A 25,283-nucleotide genomic window follows, 5' to 3' on the forward strand; every position below is an offset into this window, starting at 1 on the left:
TCTTGCCTCCAAATTCAAAATTGATTTTTCATTCATGTGATAAAAATGCATGACCAATAAATCCTGGTAATAATGAATGCAATATTTCTTTCTATTTATGTTTTTTATAATTGAGTATAGCTTATCAATAACCGCTTGGAAGAAAAAGTAATTATGAAACTAGATTGATAAGATTATTTACAACTCTGGCGGGCAATACAAACATGATCAATAGATTAGTGTCACATGGCAGTTAATGACTTCCTTTAGTCAAAGTGAAAGTAGATAAATACAACTTACCTGACCCCTATAGGGAGTCCCTGGACCTTGTGGAAAACTGGCTGGTTGTCTATTTCCAGTCCAACCTTGCTGCATGTTATATGGTGTCCCTTGCGCTGTCATTTCGGGTGCCACTTTCTGGTGATATTCACCATAATTATTTCCCTGCATCCTCCCCGGTGTGTTTGGTGTCTGCAGAAGCTGATTTAGTGTTGGTGTTGGTCCAGACTGCTGTGAAATGCTTTGTCCTGACAACATTGATCTTTGTCCTTGTGGATAGGATTGTGGCATTCCTGGACCACCTGGGCCCATTTGTGGCCTCATAGGCATCATGTTCGGTTTGCCTGGATGTCCACTCTTCATTCCAGGCTGCATATACTGAGCCTGAAAAGTATTTTGATTAATAATTTCTGAACTTCCTGCCATTCCGCCATGTTGATCGCCTGGGTTAAAGTTTTCACGATTATACGGATTGTACCCTTGCATTTGCCCTGGATGCATCATTGGGTTCATTCTTCCGTAGTTGTCAACCCCCATCATCTGTTCCCTAGATGATGGAGGATAGTTATTCATATCAACGTTCATGTTAGGCCCTTCAATTTGATTAAAATATTCGCCTTGTTCATTGCTCATGTTTTGTTGGCCTCCATCTTGAAACGAGTCCATTGTGTTTCCCCGTAAATTCTTCGGAGATTTAAGCTTTTTGCTCTTGACTTGTCTAGTATGCCCTTTACCAGGGCCAGCATTTTCCATACTTCACTTACCGAAAAGTTCCTGACCCTCCGGTCGACTCCAGTTGCTTCAGTTTCCTGTCTTTGTTGTATACACAGAAGAGTTTCTTCAGCATAATTCTATTTACCCACCCTTCTAGAGCGAGAAATTGACCGTGACACCTATGAATAATCAACTCACATGTTTCGGGATACTTTTCTTGAATTGCGGTGCGTCCTAATATTGTCAATAAACACGCATGTATCGAACTGAGGCAGATTGCAATAGGGTAAATCTTAGTCAGATGGCAGCATGGTCTTATCAAACAGTGTATTATGTTGTTCTCTTCAATAAGCGGGAATATCGGAAGAGAATAGCGATTCATACGCCTCTATAGGGATCGTGAAAATATTGGTTATGGGTGCTATGTATACTTTAAAAACAATAACAATCATTTCCTGTGTCAAAATATACAATTTGAACACGGAGCATGACTTCTATCAAATTCGGGAATTCTTTTGCGTAAATTGTCCACTGAGCGCAGATATACTAATATTGAGTTGTGAAGCGTCCGAGGCATTTCTTTTCAACACGGCTTGTTCAATTAGCTAATCGTTTCACCTCCCACGTATTGTTTCAAAAAAGTGACAATTTCATAATGGAATGGCTTGATTTTGCATCAAATGTAATTCAAATCCGAATTCAAAATTCAAATAACATCTTTAAAGATTTATTCGAAGCGTTTCTATGGCGTATATATTGTAGAAAACAAAAATTTGACCTTTACTCTGGGGAGATGAACAGAAGAGCATTTGATTGCCTGAAGGCTTTCTATTGACGTCAATCAGACGGGAAAATCTGATATTATTGAGCATGCAAATGTATCTGTTTTCATTTTTTCCTTGACAGTATTGGTGCATAGATCGCATGTAGCAGTTTATTGACTTTGAAAATTTCAAACTAAAGTTAAAATAACGAAGATAAAGTAAAATGTCAGAATTTTCGAACAAAGAATAATTGGTGCAATTTTAGGAGATAAAATCCTATTTGCAATATTTAACCAGGCTGTTCCCGTTATAAAACGTCCACCCTCTGAAATTCTCAAAAATTATTTTGCACGGGAAATAACTCTAGGAAAAATATGTGATCTACCACATGAGAATCATATGACGCTAAGATTTTCTGCCAAAAAATATTGGTTGTATTTAAAAATATTTTTATGAAAAAAGTAAATTAACTCAAATATGTATTCTGGCCAAACGAGAAAAAAACCTCGTATGTAGACATATGTGGTTTAATGTTCAGAATTTAAACAAATTTTGTAAAATTGTAACTGGCTTGTAAATGCAGTTGTAGTGCATACTGGAACCTGCATGTGAATTTGAAATTTAAAAAAAGACTGAAAGACTTTTTTTAAAACTCGACCAACCTTCTGAAAAAAATTGATAGGACAGGAATCAGTATATTAAAATTAATTTCTTCCAATTGAAAGAACTAGTCCAGCTATAAAACATAATTTGGCATTGCATTGAAATATAAGTTGTCATCGAAAAACTTGAAGAACTTGAGAAATCTATTTACTGCATCGGTTCGTGGACACAAGCCTAAACCCTACAAAATGTCATACTTAGAGGAGATTTCAATCTGCCACATCTCAACTAGCAAACAACCCGAATAACCCACAGAATGAAGAAGCTAATCATAATTAAATCTCATATAACTACGACATGAACCAAATAGTAAGTAAACCAACTAAAGGACAAAACACACTAAACCTACTCATGACAACCAATCCACTGAGGACTTATTAGTAAAATCGAAGTAGCAAAGATATGAAAGCCAAACTTCATCAAAAAGAAACCCAGTGTACCTTTTTAAAAAGACCGCTATGATTGGACCCAAAGAAAACTTCCTAGACAATTTTGGGAACTGAATTAACAGCATGGAAGAATACACTGTAGAAGAAAACTGGACATACTTCAAAGAGATCATGTTACAAGCAACTATTTGTATATATAAATAATTCATCATGGGCCTTGGCCCACATATAACTCGGTATAGGTAGAAAACAACATGTGATTTAGATCTCTACACATATCAAAAGACAGACACGAAGCAGACAGCGTAGATACAGTGCTGCTAAAACACAACACCAAGAAAACAAAATGACACAAGTACAAACAGATGAGAGACTTTGTCAAGAAGAGATGAACGAGGCCCACGACAATTATGTTCGATAAATCCTAAATCAAGAGGACGAAGATAACACTTAACCAAACATTGGCAAGAAATTCTGGAAATATATAAAATCAAGCAAAAAGACACAATGGGAATATCATCCCTCCAGAACAACCTCGGAGATCATGACAGCAAAGGAAAACAGAAATATTGAACACTCAATATGATGGTGTCTTCACGACAGAGGATACAAAAAATATACCACATATGGGAACCAGTACAACTCCAAACAATAGGAAGTAACATATCAGATCGGAAAGAGTTGAGAAAAAGTTTAACTTTGACTAATAGACCCAACAAAAGCAAACAGTCTAGATGAACTACCAATCAGAAGCACACTGCGAAATTGCACCGTTCATCACACAAAATTCTATGAACCGTCTTATGACAGTGAAAATGTTTCTGAAGATTTGCGACAAACAAACAAACGCAACCGTTCCTCACACAAAAGTATATGAACCGTCCTATGACAGGGGAAATGTTTCTGGAGATTGGCGACAAACAAATACAACTGTTCATCACACAAAATTCTATGAACCGTCCTATGACAGTGAAAATGTTTCTGAAGATTGACGACAAACAAACACAACCGTTCCCCAAACAAAATTATATGAACAGTCCTATGACAGTGGAAAGTTTCTAAAGATTGTCGACAGGCAAACATCACAGCCATTGACAAACAGGGGAACAGAAGTCAAGCAGTAAACTACCGTCCCGTATCGTTAACCACAATATGTTGTAAATTCATGGAACACATAATCTATATGCACATCATGGAACATCTTGAAGAACATCAAATCTTATCCTACTTCCAACACGGATTCAGACATAACCGATCATGTTAAACCCAACTTATTAACACATAGTAACAGTTGTAAGAGAACTGGACCATCGAGGACAAATAGCATGCTTATTCTTGATTTCTCAAAATCGTTCGATACATTCCCCAACAAAGACTTCTGAAAAAAATGTCACACTAGTGAATAATATATAACACTCTACAATAGATTTCGTCATGGCTAACTCAGCGACACCAGAGAGTATGTCTAGATGGAGAAGCCAGTGAGAACAAATCCGAGTACGATCCGGATTTCTACAGGTCCGGTATTGGAACCACTTTGTTTCCTAATATACACCAACGATAAGACAGAAACAATGTCATTACATCAACCCTCCCTCACCCTCCGTCTCTTTGCTGACGACTTGCTACTACTAATATATAGATCCATTAAAGGTATCGAGGACAACTTACAACTACAACAAGATCTGACAGAACTGACTAAACGGGTGGAGCGGTGGCAAATGACATTCTACCCAGCTATTAAAATGCTACACACTGAGGGTAACAAGAAAAAAAAACCAAACGATAAAAGAGTATGAAATGATGGGACAACAACTATCCACAGTTCACCAATATCCATACCTCGGAGTCGAATTATCAGAAGATCTCAGTTGGGATTCACACATTAAGAACGTTATCACAAAATCCAACCGAGTATTAGGATTCCTAAGACACAAACATCTGGAAGTGTCTACAAGATATCAAAGCGCAGGCATATACATCGCTAGTGCGCCCACATCTTAAATTAAGTACGCCTCTGCAGTATGGGATCCATATCGCGGAATACATCACATTGACTCCCTTGATATGAAAAAAAAGATGACCGACTGCCAGATTTGCGACATCAACATACAGTACCAGGGATAGTTACAAACATCCTGAAAACCCTAGAATGACAAACGCTATAATTTAGACGGAAATCAAGTAGATTGAGCATGTTTTACAAAGCCACACATGGAAAGGCGGCAGTCAACATACCAACATACACGAGAATAAAATTGAGAATGAAAATGAAGAAGGTGTCAAAGGGACAACAACCCGACCATAGAGCAGACAACAGCCGACGTCCACCATGCGATGGGTCTTCAATGCAGCGAGAAACCCCCGCTTCGGAGGCGTCCTTCACCTGGCCCCTAAAAAAATATGTATACTAGTTCAGTGATAATGGACGTCATACTCAACTCCGAATTATACACAAGAAACTAAAATTAATAAGCATACAAGACTAACAAAGGCAAGAGGCTCCTGACTTGGGACAGGCGCAAAAAATGCGGCGGGGTTAAACATGTTTTTTTTTTAGATCTCAAGACCATCTACCTCAATAAAACAATACCATCTAGAACAATTCACTCATATCAGTACCTCCACAGATGCCTACAAATACAGCTATATACAACGCACCATCATCGACTGGCTCTGCCTCTCTGTAATGTGTCAAAGAGCAACTTCTGAAACTGCAGCTGTAAACAGAAACCACCTGTTACTATCCAATTTTAAATGAACTTGTAAATACTTAGCACGCAGGTTAACGTTTAAACAGCAGTATCTGTGTTATGTTTTAAACTGCCGATCAATAGTATAGATGTAGATGTTAAATAAAAAAACAATACTCTAAGTATACAACAAAAAATGATCTTAGATTAATAACAAGATACCGATGATGATTAAGTTAAAACATTTTGTAAAGTTCGGAGGATGTCTTCTTCAAAAACAATCTGCATTACTATGGGAACCAACTGTGCTATACTCGTCTTGCCACTGTTTGCTCTCATTCATTTGTGATAGACTTCTTATTTCAGGTCAGGAAAAATGGTTAGAAGCTAACATTTTCCTTTCACTTCACGTTCCGCTGCATTTATTATGATGTCCTGAGCGCTGACTGTATCGTTCAAAAGGTTAATGACGGTTGGCTGACCAATCTATCACAAGATCCAGTTAATAAGCCACTCTAAAATACTTACTTGTGTATATGACAATACGGGTTGATGGACATTACTACAAAAGGACTTTATAACTCTCCCCCTATACATCTAGTCAATGTAGAAAAACCCTACACACACAGCAATACGCGCAGTAAAACTCAGTTTAAAAGAAGTCCGAGTATGGCCGAAATGACTTTACAAAGTATGGCCGAGCTGGCAGTACGGCCGATATGATTTTACAAAAGTATGGCCGAACTGGCATATCAGAAACGATTTTTACAAAAGTATGGCCGAACTGTCAGAATAGTCGAAACGACTTTACAAAAGTATGGCCAAACGGCGGTATAGCCGAAACACTTTGTATGACCGATCTGACGGTATTACCGAAACGACTTTACAAAGTATGGCCGATCTGACGGTATTGCCGAAACGACTTTACAAAGTGTTATATACTAAAATTTTGTCTTTGGCAATTCATAATTTTACTATAACAAGTATGGCCGATCTGACGGTATTGCCGAAACTTTACAAAGTACAACATGTTTTTTTTTTAGATCTCAACTCTCCCCCTATACATCTAGTCAATGTAGAAAAACCCTACACACACAGCAATACGCGCAGTAAAACTCAGTTTAAAAGAAGTCCGAGTATGGCCGAAATGACTTTACAAAGTATGGCCGAGCTGGCAGTACGGCCGATATGATTTTACAAAAGTATGGCCGAACTGGCATATCAGAAACGATTTTTAGAAAAGTATGGCCGAACTGGCAGTATAGTCGAAACGACTTTACAAAAGTATGGCCAAACTGGCGGTATAGCTGAAACACTTTGTATGACCGATCTGACGGTATTACCGAAACGACTTTACAAAGTATGGCCAATCTGACGGTATTGCCGAAACTTTACAAAGTACAACATGTTTTTTTTTAGATCTCAACTCTCCCCCTATACATCTAGCCAATGTAGAAAAACCCTACACACACAGCAATACGCACAGTAAAACTCAGTTTAAAGAAGTCCGAGTATGGCCGAAATGACTTTACAAAGTATGGCCGAGCTGGCAGTACGGCCGATAAGATTTTACAAAAGTATGACCGAACTGGCATATCAGAAACGATTTTTACAAAAGTATGGCCGAACTGGCAGTATAGTCGAAACGACTTTACAAAAGTATGGCCAAACTGGCGGTATAGCCGAAACACTTTGTATGACCGATCTGGCGGTATTACCGAAACGACTTTACAAAGTATGGCCGATCTGACGGTATTGGCGAAACGACTTTACAAAGTGTTATATACTAAAATTTTGTCTTTGGCAATTCATAATTTTACTATAACAAGTATGGCCGATCTGACGGTATTGCCGAAACTTTACAAAGTACAACATGTTTTTTTTTTTTTAGATCTCAACTCCCCCCCCCCCTACACATCTAGCCAATGTAGAAACCCTAAACACACAGCAATACGCGCAGTAAAACTCAGTTTAAAAGAAGTCCGAGTATGGCCGAACTGGCATATCAGAAACGATTTTTACAAAAGTATGGCCGAACTGGCAGTATAGTCGAAACGACTTTACAAAAGTATGGCCAAACTGGCGGTATAGCCGAAACACTCTGTATGGCCGATCTGACGGTATTGCCGAAACGACTTTACAAAGTGTTACATACTAAAATTTTGTCTTTGGCAATTCATAATTTCACTATAACAAGTATGGCCGATCTGACGGTATTGCCGAAACTGTACAAAGTACAACATGTTTTTTTTTTTTAGATCTCAACCATCCCCCTATCTAGTCTATGTAGAAAAAAAACCACACACACAGCAATACGCGCAGTAAAACTTAGTTAAAAAGAAGTCCGAGTATGGCAGAAATGACTTTACAAAAGTATGGCCGAACTGGAATATCAGAAACGATTTTTACAAAAGTATGGCCGAACTGGTAGTATAGCCGAAACGACTTTACAAAAGTATAGCCAAACTGGCGGTATAGCCGAAACTCTTTACAAAGTATGATCGATCTGACGGTATTGCCGAAACGACTTTACAAAGTATAGCCGATCTGACGGTATTACAAAAACGACTTTACAAAGTATGGCCGATCTGACGGTATTGCCGAAACGACTTTACAAAGTGTTACATACTAAAATTTTGTCTTTGGCAATTCATAATTTCACTATAACAAGTATGGCCGATCTGACGGTATTGCCGAAACTGTACAAAGTACAACATGTTTTTTTTTTAGATCTCAACCATCCCCCTATCTAGTCTATGTAGAAAAAAACCACACACACAGCAATAAGCGCAGTAAAACTTAGTTAAAAAGAAGTCCGAGTATGGCAGAAATGACTTTACAAAAGTATGGCCGAACTGGAATATCAGAAACGATTTTTACAAAAGTATGGCCGAACTGGTAGTATAGCCGAAACGACTTTACAAAAGTATAGCCAAACTGGCGGTATAGCCGAAACTCTTTACAAAGTATGATCGATCTGACGGTATTGCCGAAACGACTTTACAAAGTATAGCCGATCTGACGGTATTACCGAAACGACTTTACAAAGTATGGCCGATCTGACGGTATTGCCGAAACGACTTTACAAAGTGTTATATACTAAAATTTTGTCTTTGGCAATTCATAATTTTACTATAACAAGTATGGCCGATCTGACGGTATTGCCGAAACTTTACAAAGTACAACATGTTTTTTTTTTAATATCTCAACTCTCCCCCTATACATCTAGCCAATGTAGAAAAACCCTACACACACAGCAATACGCACAGTAAAACTCAGTTTAAAGAAGTCCGAGTATGGCCGAAATGACTTTACAAAGTATGGCCGAGCTGGCAGTACGGCCGATATGATTTTACAAAAGTATGACCGAACTGGCATATCAGAAACGATTTTTACAAAAGTATGGCCGAACTGGCAGTATAGTCGAGACGACTTTACAAAAGTATGGCCAAACTGGCGGTATAGCCGAAACACTTTGTATGACCGATCTGGCGGTATTACCGAAACGACTTTACAAAGTATGGCCGATCTGACGGTATTGCCGAAACGACTTTACAAACGGTGTTATATACTAAAATTTTGTCTTTGGCAATTCATAATTTTACTATAACAAGTATGGCCGATCTGACGATATTGCCGAAACTTTACAAAGTGAAACATGGTTTTTTTTAGATCTCAACTCTCCCCCAATACATCTAGCCAATGTAGAAAAACCCTACACACACAGCAATACGCGCAGTAAAACTCAGTTTAAAAGAAGTCCGAGTATGGCCGAAATGACTTTACAAAGTATGGCCGAGCTGGCAGTACGGCCGATATGATTTTATGGTAAGTATGGCCGAACTGGCATATCAGAAACGATTTTTACAAAAGTATGGCCGAACTGGCAGTATAGTCGAAACGACTTTACAAAAGTATGGCCAAACTGGCGGTATAGCCGAAACACTTTGTATGGCCGATCTGACGGTATTGCCGAAACTTTACAAAGTACAACATGTTTTTTTTTTAGATCTCAACCATCCCCCTATCTAGTCTATGTAGAAAAAAAAACCACACACACAGCAATACGCGCAGTAAAACTTAGTTTAAAAGAAGTCCGAGTATGGCAGAAATGACTTTACAAAAGTATGGCCGAACTGGAATATCAGAAACGATTTTTACAAAAGTATGGCCGAACTGGTAGTATAGCGAAACGACTTTACAAAAGTATGGCCAAACTGGCGGTATAGCCGAAACTCTTTACAAAGTATGATCGATCTGACGGTATTGCCGAAACGACTTAAATTTACAAAGTATAGCCGATCTGACGGTATTGCCGAAACGACTTTAAAAAGTATGGCCGATATGACAGTATTGTCGAAACGACTTTACAAAGTGTTATATACTAAAATTTTGTCTTTGACAATTCATAATTTTACTATAACGGAGCTTGTTTATTTTATCCATGCCCATCGTCATTTTGCACCAAATTTATGAAATTTTGGAAGTCGTTTCGAATAATTCTCTAGAAAATATTTCAATAGGTTTCAAAATTCATATTGTAAATATACACACTGCAGTTATTCATACATAAATACAAAATATATTGTACCCTTACATCCAATCACAGCGCTCCTAATTTGACTTCCTTCACCTACCTTGGGTACACAAAAGGCCAACCTATAATGATGGGGAAATTTAATACTACCGTTTTCCCTATATGTGACTGTCCTCTACAAATAGATTTAAAAAAAAAATGTTGAGTAAATATTCCCCTAGGACTGAAGGTGGCACGGTAGTATTTGCATTCCAGAATTTAGGTACTTAGGTAAATGTATCTAAACAGTGTGATTGGACAAAAAATACAGTATCAACTGAACATACTTTCCCAAACTGAGGGATGAATCAGGTGTAGAAAAATATGAAATAATTTTACATACAGATGAAAATGAATTTTTGAGAATTTTTTTTAATTTTGTATTCAGTGCACCATAAAATACCTAAAAGTACTAGTGGCCTTAGGTTTTTAAAAATAGCAAAAAAAGTAAACGGTCATGATACATATTCAAATTCATTTCTGAATAGTAAAATGAAAGTACTTCAGTTAACTGTGAATGTAGAATTTTTTGCAGTGTTAGAAAGTGGTGAAAATTTTAAAAAGGCTATCATTATCCCTTATGGGCCAGGAAATACTACCGTGCCACCTGAAGTCACAAATGCCGGATTTATCACCGACTCGATTTACTGTTTATTTCACTAACATCCGGTCCTTTTATTTGCGTGGTCTCGAAATGGCTACAGCTGGTGAACCTCAGAAAAAAGAAGTTTTACCTTTTGTCTACCAATATCTGAAAGATTTATGTTTTGATGGAGCAAAACAATTAAAGGAAAAGTTCAAAGTAGTAAGTTTGAATTATTTAAAGTTCCCCGTACTGCCATAGTGATAGATCTGCATCAAACTTCAGAGGAAAACAGAAAACACGTGGTTGTGTTGTTACATGAGCACGAGAGTTCCTCGATCTGAAGGAGGAGACGTATCTAGTCTCTTTCCATTTCTTTATGTTTCTATGTGTTCTACATTGCAACCAGTCAGAAAAAAATGGACTCAAGCATATAATTTTTGGCTTAAATCTGACCCAAAGAAAACTATTTTATTATAAATACAAAAAGGGGGAGGGTCGAGGTAAGACAACGTATATCCCAACTGAAGAGATGCAGGTCGGTTGGAAAGTTGGTAATATCATATCTGATCTGGATTTTGATATGTAGGGCCCTGACCATTTAAAATTTGAAACAGTAAATTTAAAGAAAAAAAATACAATAACCTGATTTCTAAATTTCTAAAAACTTCGTAAACAAAAAAAGTTATGGCACCCATCAAGCAACAACCCTTGGATGACCAGTTGATATAGAGAGCTATCAAATTCTGTGTTTACATGAAGCTGAATAAAACTGAAAAATGATTAGACATTTAGTCATTTATAATTATACATACACACTTTTTTGTTTTGCAGAACCCACCACCTAAAGGTTCACCAAAGCTTGAAGATGTTTATACAACATGGCAGAGGTAATGTACTAGCTACTTTTTTCACATACAGCATGTACAGTGACATCATGGACATTGCTAGATAAAATTTTCATTATTGATTTTTTTTTTGGTATTGCTGAAAGTTGTCCCATAGCAAATCGCATAAGAAATAAGGCCATTTGTAAGCCCACCTAGAATAAATTATTTGATCTTCATCTAACTTTTAGGAAAGTTCTGACAGGTGGCCAGGAGGATTAAATTTTTTTAATTTTATTTCCTTTGAAATCAAATTGGTCCAAATGTGCATACACAAAGTCATTGTACACATAAAAAATCCAAGATTTTTTAATCTCTGAAATTTGTCTTGATTGTGATTTTAAAATTGGTCACTGCTAATTGCTCAAGATTATAATTTCAGGCCCTCCCTGTAATTCATCTTCCCTACTATTAATGTATGTTAACCATTTTAGATCAACTTAATAATCCTGGTAAAACTACTTGAAGAAATACAAAAACTGTGCCAATATTTTATCCATAGGAAATTTGGGCAAATCAATTTAATTTATTGTCAACTCAACAGACTTAAGAGTCTTTCACCAAAACACCCAAAATAACCTCAAAAATGTTTCTTTCTATACAGATTTTATTTATATAATTTAAAATATATTTATTGCAGTTCTAATGGAAAGAGGAAAAATGGAGACACGCCCATTTCTGGTAACAAAAAGGCAAAGACTGAATCATCGTCAGATTCCTCAGACAGCAGGTACTTTATCATGTTTACATACAATGTAGTTACAGTAGAATATTGCCATAATTTGCCTTAATCTTGTGTGTTATCCCATGTTTAACCATTGCCTGAGTTAGGATTGATGTGTATTCAGACAAGAAGTTTTTAAAAAGGTTGTGTCTATTAGTATTTAAAAGAACAGAAATGATTGGCCGAGATTTATAGATATTTAAGGAATCAAAATATGTAAGATAAATATATCAGAGATTGGAAGGCACATACAAGTTGGTCAATCAAATTTTAATTCTAATTGAGGTAGGCAATTTGTGTTGGTGATCATAGTGTCACAACTTACTCCAAAATTGATTCAAAACAAATCTGTTTTATGTAATCTGTACTGTTTTCATAGCATTACTATTTGAAAGATGTTATTTGCAAACATCAAATAAAATATTAAAGCTGGCAGTATTTTAAATGATATATTCCCAAGCAGGCTCGCAAGGTATTCTTTTTAAAAAGTCTATTAAAAACAAAAATGCCATTTTCTAGCTCGCCAACAAAATATAAAATATAAGCAATTACAAATATATACAATATACAATATTTATTTTTAGTGACTCGGAAGATGAAAAGGCTCAAAAACCAAAAGATAAATCCCCAGCAAAGAAAAGAGGAAGACAGTCATCAAGCTCTAGTTCCTCTGATTCGTCTGATGATAACACATCTAAAAAACCAGCAGTGAAAAAAGTAGCTGTAACGCCAAAAACTGGTAACAAACCTGTTGTAGCACCTAAGAAGAAGGCAAACAATGATAGTAGTGGTACATCTGATTCTGATGCAGATTCTGAAAGCTCAGATAATGAATCATCAAAAAAAGTTCCTGCAAAGAAAAAACAGCCATCATATAACAATGTACCACCACCAGGAGCTGTTACACCAAAAGGAAAAAGTCCTGCAGCAAAAAATAAAAAAGCAGAGAGTAGTTCTAGCGACAGTTCATCTGATGAAGAGGATAAAAAGAAGGCAAAGAAACCAACAACACCTGTCACTAAACAATCTACCCAAGCCAAGAAAAAAGCTGAATCAAGTAGCAGTGATTCTTCAGATAGTTCTGAGGACGAGAAACCTAAAACAGCTGCAAAGGCAGCTACACCTAAAGCAAAGGCTGCTACTCCCACTAAGACACCAATGAAGAAAAAAGCTGAAACAAGTAGCAGTGATTCTTCCGACAGTTCTGAGGATGAGAAACCTAAATCACCTGCAAAGGCCACAACTCCTAAAGCAAAGGCTGCTACTCCCGCCAAGACACTAATCAAGAAAAAAGCTGAATCAAGTAGCAGTGATTCTTCAGATAGTTCAGAAGATGATAAACCTAAAATAACTGCAAAGGCAGCTACACCTAAAGCAAAGGCTGCAACTCCAGCTAAGAATCAAACGAAGAAAAAAGCTGAATCAAGTAGCAGTGATTCTTCAGACAGTTCTGAGGATGAGAAACCTAAATCACCTGCAAAGGCAGCGACACCTAAAGCAAAGGCTGCAACTCCAGCTAAGACACCAATCAAGAAAAAAGCTGAATCAAGTAGCAGTGATTCATCGGATAGTTCTGAGGATGATAAACCTAAAACAGTCGCCAAGGCAGCTACACCTAAAGCAAAGGCTGCAACTCCAGCAAAGACACCAACAAAGAAAAAAGCTGAATCAAGTAGCAGTGATTCTTCCGACAGTTCTGAAGATGAGAAACCTAAAACAGTCGCCAAGGCAGCTACACCTAAAGCAAAGGCTGCAAGTCCAGCAAAGACACCAACAAAGAAAAAAGCTGAATCAAGTAGCAGTGATTCTTCCGACAGTTCTGAGGACGAGAAACCTAAAACAGCTGCAAAGGCAGCGACACCTAAAGCAAAGGCTGCAACTCCAGCAAAGACACCAACAAAGAAAAAAGCTGAATCAAGTAGTAGTGATTCTTCTGATAGTTCTGAAGATGATAAACCTAAAACAGCTGCAAAGGCAGCGACACCTAAAGCAAAGGCTGCAACTCCAGCAAAGACACCAACAAAGAAAAAAGCTGAATCAAGTAGTAGTGATTCTTCTGATAGTTCTGAAGATGATAAACCTAAAACAGCTGCAAAGGCAGCGACACCTAAAGCAAAGGCTGCAACTCCAGCAAAGACACCAACAAAGAAAAAAGCTGAATCAAGTAGTAGTGATTCTTCTGATAGTTCTGAAGATGATAAACCTAAAACAGCTGCAAAGGCAGCGACACCTAAAGCAAAGGCTGCAACTCCAGCAAAGACACCAACAAAGAAAAAAGCTGAATCAAGTAGTAGTGATTCTTCTGATAGTTCTGAAGATGATAAACCTAAAACAGCTGCAAAGGCAGCGACACCTAAAGCAAAGGCTGCAACTCCAGCAAAGACACCAACAAAGAAAAAAGCTGAATCAAGTAGTAGTGATTCTTCTGATAGTTCTGAAGATGAGAAACCTAAAGCAGCTGCAAAGGCAGCGACACCTAAAGCAAAGGCTGCAACTCCAGCAAAGACACCAACAAAGAAAAAAGCTGAATCAAGTAGTAGTGATTCTTCTGATAGTTCTGAAGATGAGAAACCTAAAACAGCTGCAAAGGCAGCGACACCTAAAGCAAAGGCTGCTACTCCAGCAAAGACACCAACAAAGAAAAAAGCTGAATCGAGTAGTAGTGATTCTTCTGATAGTTCTGAAGATGAGAAACCTAAAACAGCTGCAAAGGCTGCTACTCCAGCAAAGACACCAACAAAGAAAAAAGCTGAATCAAGTAGTAGTGATTCTTCTGATAGTTCAGATGATGACAAAAAGCAAACAAAAAAAGCATTAACACCTAACAATAAATTAAATAATTCTAAGACTACTAAAAAGGATAGTTCAAGTGATTCAGACAGTTCTAGTGAATCAGATTCAAATAAGAAAAGTAAGAACACGTCTGTAAATAATAAAAAAGTGAACACAAGTGTAAACAATAAATCAAAGAAAGACAGTAGTTCTTCTGATTCAGACAGTTCAGATTCAGAGGAGGAACAGAAAAAAGTCAATAAATCACTGAATAATTCCACAGTTAAAACACCAAAACAGACACCTATTAAAAAAGTGGATTCAGACAGTTCTTCGTCTGATAGTTCTGATTCAGATTCAGGAAAGAAACAGTTGACATCCACACCAAGTGTTAACGGTATGGTGAATGGGAAAGGTGGTAGCAGTTCTGGAGAAGACTCTGGCGTGGCGATGAGTAATGGGAAGGTAATTATTGTGATAAGATTGTACCATACATTTGTAAACCAAATATTTACTTGCAGACATTCCCATATCATTAACATTGTCCATTTAAGCATTAAATGTTAGAATTTATTGTTTATAATTTATCCCTCAGGTGTTTTGTACATGTGCAATACTACAAGCATGAAGAAGACCAAAAATGCTATGCAATATTTAATAAGGGCTATTCCAGAAAAAAATGTATGGGGGGGGGGGGGGGGGGTTGGAAGGCACATTATATTAATAATACATGGATGATGGGTATCAGAGCAACTTTTTACACTATAATGCACTATAATTCTCAATTACAATTGTCTGGGTGGCGGGTGCTGACAAAAACTGCCTTCCAACCCCCTCATACATTTTTTTCTGGAATAGCCCTAATTTTAACAACAATATTAAAGAGTGCTAATTGAGACAAGATAGCAGTAAAACAAATACTTTAAAAGAGTGATTTATATTAAGAAACAATGTTTAAAAAAAATATTGAAATAAGAGGTTCATTTGTTTAACACACTTATCAATTTCAGTATTGATTTTCATGTAAATTCATCAAAACTTTTTTTTATTAATGAAAATAGCTTTTTTTCAATGGGAATAAAAGATGCATTCATTTATTACAGGTTTAATATATAAAAAAAGATCTTGGATCTGGTATGATTTCCAACGAGACAAGTATTCACCAACATGACCAAAGCTCTAATGAAGTGGGTGTAAGCAATTATAGGCTGTTGTACGGCTTCAACAATAAGAAAAATCAATAGTGTATAGGTGGCTATAAAAGGTTTTAGAGCACTTTTTGCACTATGTAAAAAGTGTCAACCTGGCCGAAAAATAACATTTGTACAACAAAATTGTGCATAACAATAAGCATGTGGCTGACAGAATGGTCAATATTTCTTACATTATAATAATTTTCATATTTTTTTCTCAAGGATGACAACACACCGTCCAAGAAGAAGTCCAAGGAAGAGGTAATACTTTAAAAAAGAGGGACGAAAGATACCAAAGGGACAGTCAAACTCATAAATCGAAAAATAAACTGACAACACCATGGCTAAAAATGAAAAAGACAAACAGACAAACAATAGTACACATGACATAACATAGAAAAGACAAACAGACAAACAATAGTACACATGACATAACATAGAAAACTAAGATTAAGCAACACGAACCCCACCAAAAACTTGGGGTGATCTCAGGTGTTCCGGAAGGGTAAGCAGAACCTGCTCCACATGTGGCACCCGTCGTGTTGCTTATGTGATAACAAATTCGGTAAATAGTCTAATTCGGTAGGTCACATTCATGAAAGGGAAGGGGATTGTGGTTACGACTTAAGGAACATATCCGATATCATTTGTGAAACGGTTATTCCATAACGGTCAACCAACTCGTGATGGCGTCCATAAAATTTACGAAGGGATGATTTCAACTTCACTATTTGGAACTCTTGGTTTAATAGCTTCCTTGTGAGCAGCAACCCTCTATCAAGAAAATCATGATAGGAAATGCAAGCATGGGAATATCTTATCAATTGGGAGATATATACCCTGTATGCAGGTGCTGCTGGACTGTTGCTACTTACAAATGGAAAGTTCACAAATCATCTCTTTTGTCGTAAAGTTTTGTTTTCAACCTACCCTCATTGTCAATTTCTAGATGTAAGTCAAGATATGATATTAAACTATCTTTCATTTTTGGTGTGTTCAATATTAATTTTTTTAGCCAGTGTTACAATAAAAGAAAAGTGTGACAAATATTAAAAAAATCAATATAATAAAACCTATTTTATCTGGCTAATTATTATAAACATAATTAAATCAAACAAAGTCTTTGTCCATATATGGGCGAAAAACAAAACTGCTAAAAGGTTAATCTTAGAAGTAATTGTTGATACAAAACCATTGCATGTTAACTTGGATCATATTTTTTGTTAAGAATTCTCACCCAAAAAAAATTGTATGCACAAAACTTAATACAAATAGAGAGTTTTATAAATTATAAACAAAATTCCACACTGATTTAATTTGTGATAAATGACTTTTTTTTACAGAACAAAAAGACTCCATTTAGAAGAGTACAAACAGAAGCTATAGACGTGGATCATCGACTCAAGGACAACTCTTTTGAAGCCAAGGTAAATAATCAGCAGTCTGTAAGGACAGTTATATATACTTATGAAAACCACAGATTATTGCCACCATTGAATTCTCATTATAGGTTTCTTATACAACATATTTTTATTCCACCACTGTCTCCAGAGAGAGCATTAAGTGTTACCCTTACCTCAACAAAAACCCTTGCCTCAACCAAATGTTATGAGTACACAATCCTTATTAGGGTGCTGTCACTTTTACCATTCTCAAGCTATGCCCCTTATATCGTCCGTCACATGCAAGCTGGGGCATCAACTTTTATAGCAATTTAAACCAAACGGATTAAAGATAACCCATGTATCATTTGTTAGTTTTCAAACTTTCCAAAAAAATTATGGATGCATCCGAACCAACTGCTGCTGAACTTGAGGAAGTTTGTATGCTAAATTAAGTTTAACCTGACATTTGTGATATTGGCATAAATGGTGTGTTATAAATACAGACTTCAGCCTTGACTCTGAATTATTTTTTTATTTCACTTTTTCTTTCAGTCTGGTGCTTATGGATCCTGGGGAGAGAAAGCTAACAAAGACCTCAAGTTTACAAAAGGTAAATCATTTAGACATGAAAAGACAAAGAAAAAACGTGGAAGCTACAGAGGAGGAGCTATAGATACAAGTGTTCATTCTATTAAGTTTGATGATGAATAACATTTATTTATTGTATGCCAATATCAATGTCGTGAAAAGAATTGTATATAAAAGATATATAAGGTGGTTGTCTCTTTAAAAAACAGAATTTTTCATTCAATCATGTCCCTGTTGAAGAACAGTATTATTTATAGGTTACAAGTTTCATGGATTGCTCTTCTAAGTATTTTCATATTAAATCTCCAGATTCTAAATGAATTAAACTAAGGTTAAGTTTGAATAATCATGTGGTGGTACCTTTGAATTTTGTAATATTTGTAACTTTCCCCCAAATACAAATGTTTTGAAGGAAAGTAATTTTTTTAGTTAGGAAAGTTCATAGAATATTTAATGATTTTCATTTATATTTATCTGAATAAAAACTGATTTTTTTTTATCCCTACCATATTTCAAGGTTGAATTTACTTTTTATTTTATATCCTTGTTATTTCCTTGGTGCTTCTTTGTTATAGAAATGAATGTTTTTTGTGAAAAGAATTCACTATTTTCAGTGCAATAGCAATGAAGTCATTTTTACTAATAACTATATAGGTTGTATAATTCACTGTTTTAGAATCTAATGCATTTTGGGTAATAGTTTCCAAAATATACAATAAAACTTTGTGATTGGTTAACCACATCCTATAAAACAAAGGACATTCAACCAATGATGTAAATGCCCAAAAAGTTGCATGCAAGGGCTGACCATGCAAGCGCTGTATAGCCAATCAAGGTCGTTAAAAACTTCCATCATTAATGATGTAAAAATGACTTATTTAAATGCCCAAAAAGGCGCAAGTGTACGAGGGCTTTATAGCCAGTGAAGGTCGTTTAAAACACCCATATAAAAATGCTGATGTATTATTTTCATTATGGGGCAAATAATGCAATTACCCACAATCCATTAGATTCTGAAACAGCAAATTGAGTGATGTTTGAAGTATGTTAAAAAAAAGCCCCTACAGTGAATTACACACTGACTATCATGTATGGAGATTTTGTTGTTATGCTGTTTTATCATTTTACATGTCTTTATTGTCAATCCACATCATACAATTTTAAAAAGTATTTAATTGTTACATGTCTGATTAGAAAAAAATCATTTTACCTTAAGCACTTTTGTTCATTTCATTCTCACATGACATGGTAATATTTTTATTGTCATAAATATTGAAATAGTGTGTAAATCTCATTTAAATTTCATTGATAATGATTATGATGTACAACTCTATATTGGACAAGTTTCTATAAAAGTTCACAAGTGTCAACTTAGTCTTCAAATTGTAATCATATTATTGCCCCTGTAAATATTATCTCTGAGTCTGCTAAGGTACTATGGGTTTATTATATTACTATTTATGGGATAATAATTTCCATGCTTTCTTACATGGTAAGAACAAGTGTTTTACCTCTTCCATTGTATTTTCAACAAATACCATACTACATCGAGTCCCCTGTAGTAAAAACTTCTTGGACAGTAAAAAATAAAAAAGTTTCCTCTGATACTACTGGTAGAATTGAGATTATTCAGGGGCAGTGAAAACATATTTTTCTTTGATACTATTGATAGAATTTATTTTGTTCGCATCTAGACGTACATAATTTAATTTTCATACTTCCCAAATATGTTGTCTGCTGTAACAACAATAGAACTTGTCACAAACAATTTATTTGCATGCAAAGAATTCTATTGGAATGTATATATTATACATTTGGTACTGTAATGTTAAACAATGGAAGAGTTATTTTAGAACTGAATGTATGCTTGTACTTTGTTATATTAAAAGAACATAATAAACAGGTACACAATGAACTAGTCTTTCTTTTTATTTTAGAATAACTGAGAAGTATCTTTTGAACTCATTGGCATATGGCAATAGGTTTGGTTCTCCACCATTTCGTTTTAATGTTTTGAGTAGCGTCGCTTTTATCTTTCTTGAGATATGTCCATTTATATAGTTAAATGAAAGCGGGGGCATCATCTGTGTCCCATGGACACATTCCCCATTTATTTGTCTAATGGTATATCTTAGTTTTCAAGCTAGAACTTTTTTAAAGTGCTCAATGTAAGAATACAATTTATGATAATGTGCATTTTTTCAGGATTTTGATCCTTGTGTAACTTTAAAAAAAGAAAATGTGGTATGATTGCCTATGAGACAACTCTCCACAAGAGACAAAAATAACACAGAATAGGTCACTGTACGGCCTTCAACAATGAGCAAAGCCCATACGGCATAGTCAGTTATAAATGGCCCCGAAATCACAATGTAAAACCAAAAAAAAACGAGAAAACCAACTGCCTAATTTATGTACAAAAAATGAATGAAAAACAAATATGTAGCACATAAACACAACCACTGAATTACAGGCTCCTGACTTGGGACTGGCACATATATACAGAATGTGGCGTGATTAAACATGTTAACATGTTAGCAGGATCCCAACCCTCCCCCTAACCTGGGACAGTGGTGTAACAGTACAACTAAGAATGCACTATAAAAATCAGTTGAAAAAGGCTCAACTCATCAGATGGATAAAAATACAAGTGGACATGGACGGGTACTTGTATATCCCAACAACAAAAAGACACTAGGCACAGATCTGAGAGTACTCCCAGTTAACTGACAGCTAGTTAAAAGCCTCTAACAACTAATAAAAAAATCATGCATCTAAGACTAAATTATCATCCCATACACATCCAACATCCAATGGATTTCATGGAAAGATGTCATAAACAGTCAGAGAAAAACATGACCTTGTGCAATGCCAAGATGCAGGTATCGACAGATTGTAGATCCACGAATGTGTAGATGTATATAACATACAAGTAATATTTAGTTTGCTTTTAATTTACTTATAACAAAATCAATATTTATACCAATAAAAACAATTTTCAATGATCTTTTTACGGTGTTGAATTGGTAACCTTTAAGAATAAATTATTTAAAGGATCAACAAGTTTACCAGGATCGTTTCTAAATTTTTGGCATGATTAACAATATTTCCTTAAATTTGTTCATTCTACCTCTGATAGGCATATAGTACATGTACTATCAAACCAGAATTTCAGGTCTTTTAAAATTGTTCATGCTGATGTTTTTTTAAGATGTATTAAATTAACACATGTAGGATTGTCAATGGGAAACCAAATGATGAAGAAGGTAGTCAAAAGATACCAAAGGAACATTCAAGTTAAAAACAAATTGAAAATGTCATAATGGTTGAAAAAGACACAGACAAACAAGTTAACAAAAAATTTTCCCAAGAAGAAAAAAATCCATCATCCTAAATTAAGCAATCAATGATCCATCTATGTTTTCCTATCCCAAGTCAAAGAGGAGCCTGTAGTTTAGTGATTGTAGATGGTTCATGATAGTCATATTTGTTTTAAGTCCCCCTACCGACAAAGTCGAAGGGGACTTAAGGTTTGCACTTCGTCTGTCTGTCTGTCCAGCAAATCAATTCTCTACACTTTTTATACTACCGGAAAAATTAAATTTTTTTTTATCGTTTATTGGTATTACGTCGTCCGAAGACGGATGATTTCCGGAAATAACTTTAGTATAAGTAAACAAAAATCAATAAGATTTTATCACACAGTTTATAACCACTAAAGGAAGGATAGAATTGATTTTGGGATTTTTGGTCCCAACAGTTTAGGAATTAGGGGCCAAAAAGGGGCACAAATAAGCATTTTTCTTGGTTTTTGCACAATAACTTTAGTAGAAGTAAATAGAAATCTATGAAATTCAAACACAAGGTTTATGACCACAAAAGGAAGGTTGGGATTGATTTTGGGAGTTTTGATCCCAACAGTTCAGGAATAAGGGTTCAAAATTAAACTTTGATTTCATAAAAAAATGAATTATTGGGGTTCTTTGATACGCCTAATCTAACCATGTATTTAAATTTTTAATTTTTTGTCCCGTTTTCAAATTGGTCTACATGAAGGTCCAAAGGGTCCAAAATTAAACATAGTTTTATTTCAACAAAAATTGAACATGGGGTTCTTTGATATGCTGAATCTAGCCATGTATTTAGATTTTTGATAATTTGGCCCCATTTTCAAATTGGTTCACATTGAGTTCTAAAGGGTCAAAAATTGAACTTTATTTGGTTTCATCAAAAATTGAATTCTTGGGGTTTTTTGATACGCCTAATCTAACCGTGTATTTAAATTCTTAATTTTTTGGCCCGTTTTCAAATTGGTCTACATTAAGGTCCAAAGGGTTCAAAATTAAACATAGTTTTATTTCAACAAAAATTGAGTAAATGGGGTTCTTTGATATGCTGAATCTAACCATGTATTTAGATTTTTGATAATTTGGCCCCTTTTTCAAATTGGTCCACATTGAGTTCTAAAAGGGTCAAAAAATGAACTTTATTTGGTTTCATCAAAAATTAAATTCTTGGGGTTCTTTAATAAGCTGAATCTAACCATGTATTTAGATATTGGACCATAATAGGTAAATGTCCAATTTTTTAAGTTTTAGACCACATTCATTCGGTGTCAGAAACCTATTCTGTGTCAACTATTTAATCACAATTCAAATTCAGAGCTGTATCAAGCTTGAATGTTGTGTCCATACTTGCCCCAACGGTTCAGGGTTTAACCTCTGCTGTCGTATCAAGGTGCGCCCTGCGGAGCATCTGGTTTTCTTCATACTTGAAGATATTGATTTGATATTTTTCCTAAATTGTTTTGTTATTAATTAGCCATTACTTTTATATTTGAATTTCATCATATTTTTCATGTCATATCTTTTATAGCAGATTATACAGTTGTCTTATTGGCAATCAAACCATGTCTCCTGCTGATAAAATGGAGAGGGAAAAACAACAAATTAGTTTTCATATATGAATGTAAATATACTTTATTTGATATTGTCCACATAATAAATAAATTTCACAATAAAAACCCAAAACTTAAAAAATAGAATTTATATCACAGATGACAGGGGTCACAGTTAGTTAACAATACAAAATGAAACGCATCACAGACATATATACTTATTTTAATTCAAAGATTCAGTTCCTACATCACTTACTACTTGCTTGGGTAAATTCACTTCTTTTAAAACATTTAGTATTATGCAAAACCAAATAAGGATATTTCTGAACAATTATTAGAAAATATAAACATTTTCTGGTTTCTGTTTGATTTTCTTCTAAATAATAAAATTCAGTGAAGAATTTGGAATAAGTTTTATAAGAATGCCCAGCATTCAAGAAATATTTTTTTATAGTAAATAATATACATTTATGGTCTTATGTAGAGTTAAAAAAGAATATTTGTTTCTACTTTATCACAAATAATTGAAAGATATACCATGTTAACATGATTTCCAATTTTATAAGAAAATTACGAATCTTAACAAATTGTACATCTGATATTCTATTGATTTCTCTCGCTGTAAGTACATGTATTATTAAATATTTAATTGTCTGAGTACCTTTTCATAGATATTAATACAGAAATGTAGAAAGAAAACATTAACAATCACTATCTTTAACAACATGAAAATATATATTTATACAACAGTCTTTGGGCCACTAATTGACAATAAATCAAATCAGTAAATAACTAATGCTATTTATAACAGCAGTTTCACTAAATGCTGGACGGAATTGGAGACATAGGAAATAAAAAAAGTTTTAAAAAAAAAGATCATTTGTGATTATTGCAGGATAGATTTGTTAAATTCAAAAGAAAACAAAAAGATTAAAAAGTATAAAAAATAGTTCACTTATAATTTACAATTGTACTGCATGGATAAAATAATAAAAACAAACCTTTTATTAATGTACATTGACTACATCCTACATCAAAGTATAAAGTTATCATTCATGTCATTCTAGAAGATAAATACTGTTGAGAAAAAAACAATAGGAAATAATAACTAAACAAAACTCATCTTTCATAATCAAAAAAAGATCAGATTTAAAATTTTATCGATACAGAAAATAATGGAAGAAATATCAGTCAACTTGAAAATGGTTTTGGTCAATGTATTACAAATCAGTTCAAACCTCTATTTATGAATGATCAACTGGACATAGTACTGGACATTGTCCTATTTAGAGATAAGTATAACTTCATCTCCTGACCATGCCCTTTAAGGTCTAATGTTACTGTCTATGTATGAAAAAACAGTGTTAATAGATTTTTGGTTTATACATCATCATCCATCATTTCATGGAAGTTTTGTGCGCTGTATAAGAGGTGCTCCTTTAAGAGGAGATGATGCAGCTGTAGTGTTCAGCTTAATGTTCTGTCTGACATAACTGATTCTCTCCCCTCTAATTCTAGGATCTGGGTGTGGTCCTGCTATAGGCTGGGATGATCTCCCCCTTGGCGGGTTGTATTCTGGTATTGTTCCTTTAACATCATAACTCCACTGCATATCATTTGTCTGAGAAAAAATATAATTCTTCATATAATGAAAAGCATTGAATGATCATAAAACAGTCAGTGCATAATTTTAGAAAGCTTGTAAATAGGAGAGAACCATACATATCCTGTGTATAAAATCCCTCATTTAAATATTTCTACGTTTTTTTTTAACTGAAAACAAACAAAGTCTTTTTTTTCAGCTTATTTCACAAGCAAGAAAAGGTGATCAAAGGTTAGAAAATCAATCACTTGGCTTAAGTCCCTTAGTTATATGTAGAATGTCTCATCTGACCATTAATATATGGATTATACCTTTTTTATCATTCACCTTTCAACTGCTTGAATGGCCCAAGTTAATGTGTATACATTGGCTCTCTGTTTAACAGTTTTAAATTTATTTGAATTCTTCTGGCTTTTCCCAGGAAACACATGACGTCCTTGCGACGTTATGTATTGGTCGCTGAAAGGTCATGGCTGACGTTACGTTAGTATGACGTTGTTGCAACGTTGTGAGAATGTAATTTTACGTCACGTCAGATACGACGTAGAACCGACGTCAGGACAACGTTATTATTGTTTTTAATAACGTTTATAT

General features: G+C 35.0%; 3 protein-coding genes across 34 annotated transcripts in view; 1 reads left to right on the forward strand and 2 right to left on the reverse strand.

Moving 5' to 3' along the window:
• The window catches only part of LOC139491239 (trithorax group protein osa-like), a 49,947-nt gene extending 48,168 nt beyond the window's left edge, over positions 1-1,779 (reverse strand). For 4 of the 23 annotated variants that reach the window (XM_071278743.1, XM_071278740.1, XM_071278739.1 and 1 more), the window contains exon 1: positions 280-1,779. In XM_071278743.1, coding sequence (XP_071134844.1) covers positions 280-1,011 — 732 coding nt within the window. In that variant the 5' untranslated portion in view covers positions 1,012-1,779. The remainder of the gene's footprint in view (positions 1-279) is intronic. The other 19 variants (XM_071278741.1, XM_071278737.1, XM_071278733.1 and 16 more) reach the window with 10 other exon arrangements.
• Positions 1,780-10,701: 8,922 nt separating this feature from the next.
• LOC139491224 (nucleolar and coiled-body phosphoprotein 1-like) lies at positions 10,702-20,104 on the forward strand. Its single transcript, XM_071278702.1, has 7 exons — positions 10,702-10,862; positions 11,475-11,530; positions 12,168-12,257; positions 12,836-15,488; positions 16,439-16,477; positions 17,560-17,643; positions 18,154-20,104. Exons 1-7 carry the CDS (start codon positions 10,752-10,754, stop codon positions 18,310-18,312), a joined length of 3,192 nt encoding a protein of 1,063 aa, XP_071134803.1. The 5' UTR covers positions 10,702-10,751; the 3' UTR covers positions 18,313-20,104.
• A 3,038-nt stretch (positions 20,105-23,142) lies between these two features.
• The window catches only part of LOC139491225 (cilia- and flagella-associated protein 47-like), a 69,759-nt gene continuing 67,618 nt past the window's right edge, over positions 23,143-25,283 (reverse strand). For all 10 annotated transcript variants that reach the window (XM_071278706.1, XM_071278704.1, XM_071278713.1 and 7 more), the window contains one exon: positions 23,143-24,707. In XM_071278706.1, coding sequence (XP_071134807.1) covers positions 24,489-24,707 — 219 coding nt within the window. In that variant the 3' untranslated portion in view covers positions 23,143-24,488. The remainder of the gene's footprint in view (positions 24,708-25,283) is intronic.

Source organism: Mytilus edulis, chromosome 10 (assembly GCF_963676685.1).
Source record: "Mytilus edulis chromosome 10, xbMytEdul2.2, whole genome shotgun sequence".
In the NCBI taxonomy this organism is placed as follows: Eukaryota; Metazoa; Mollusca; class Bivalvia; order Mytilida; family Mytilidae; genus Mytilus; species Mytilus edulis.

Coding starts and splice junctions, on each gene's coding strand:
- LOC139491224 (XM_071278702.1), top strand. CDS start 10,752: ATGGCTACAGCTGGTGAACCTCAGAAAAAAGAAGTTTTACCTTTTGTC. Junction 10,863..11,474: donor TAAAGGAAAAGTTCAAAGTA/GTAAGTTTGAAT, acceptor TTTGTTTTGCAG/AACCCACCACCTAAAGGTTC. Junction 11,531..12,167: donor GTTTATACAACATGGCAGAG/GTAATGTACTAG, acceptor TATTTATTGCAG/TTCTAATGGAAAGAGGAAAA.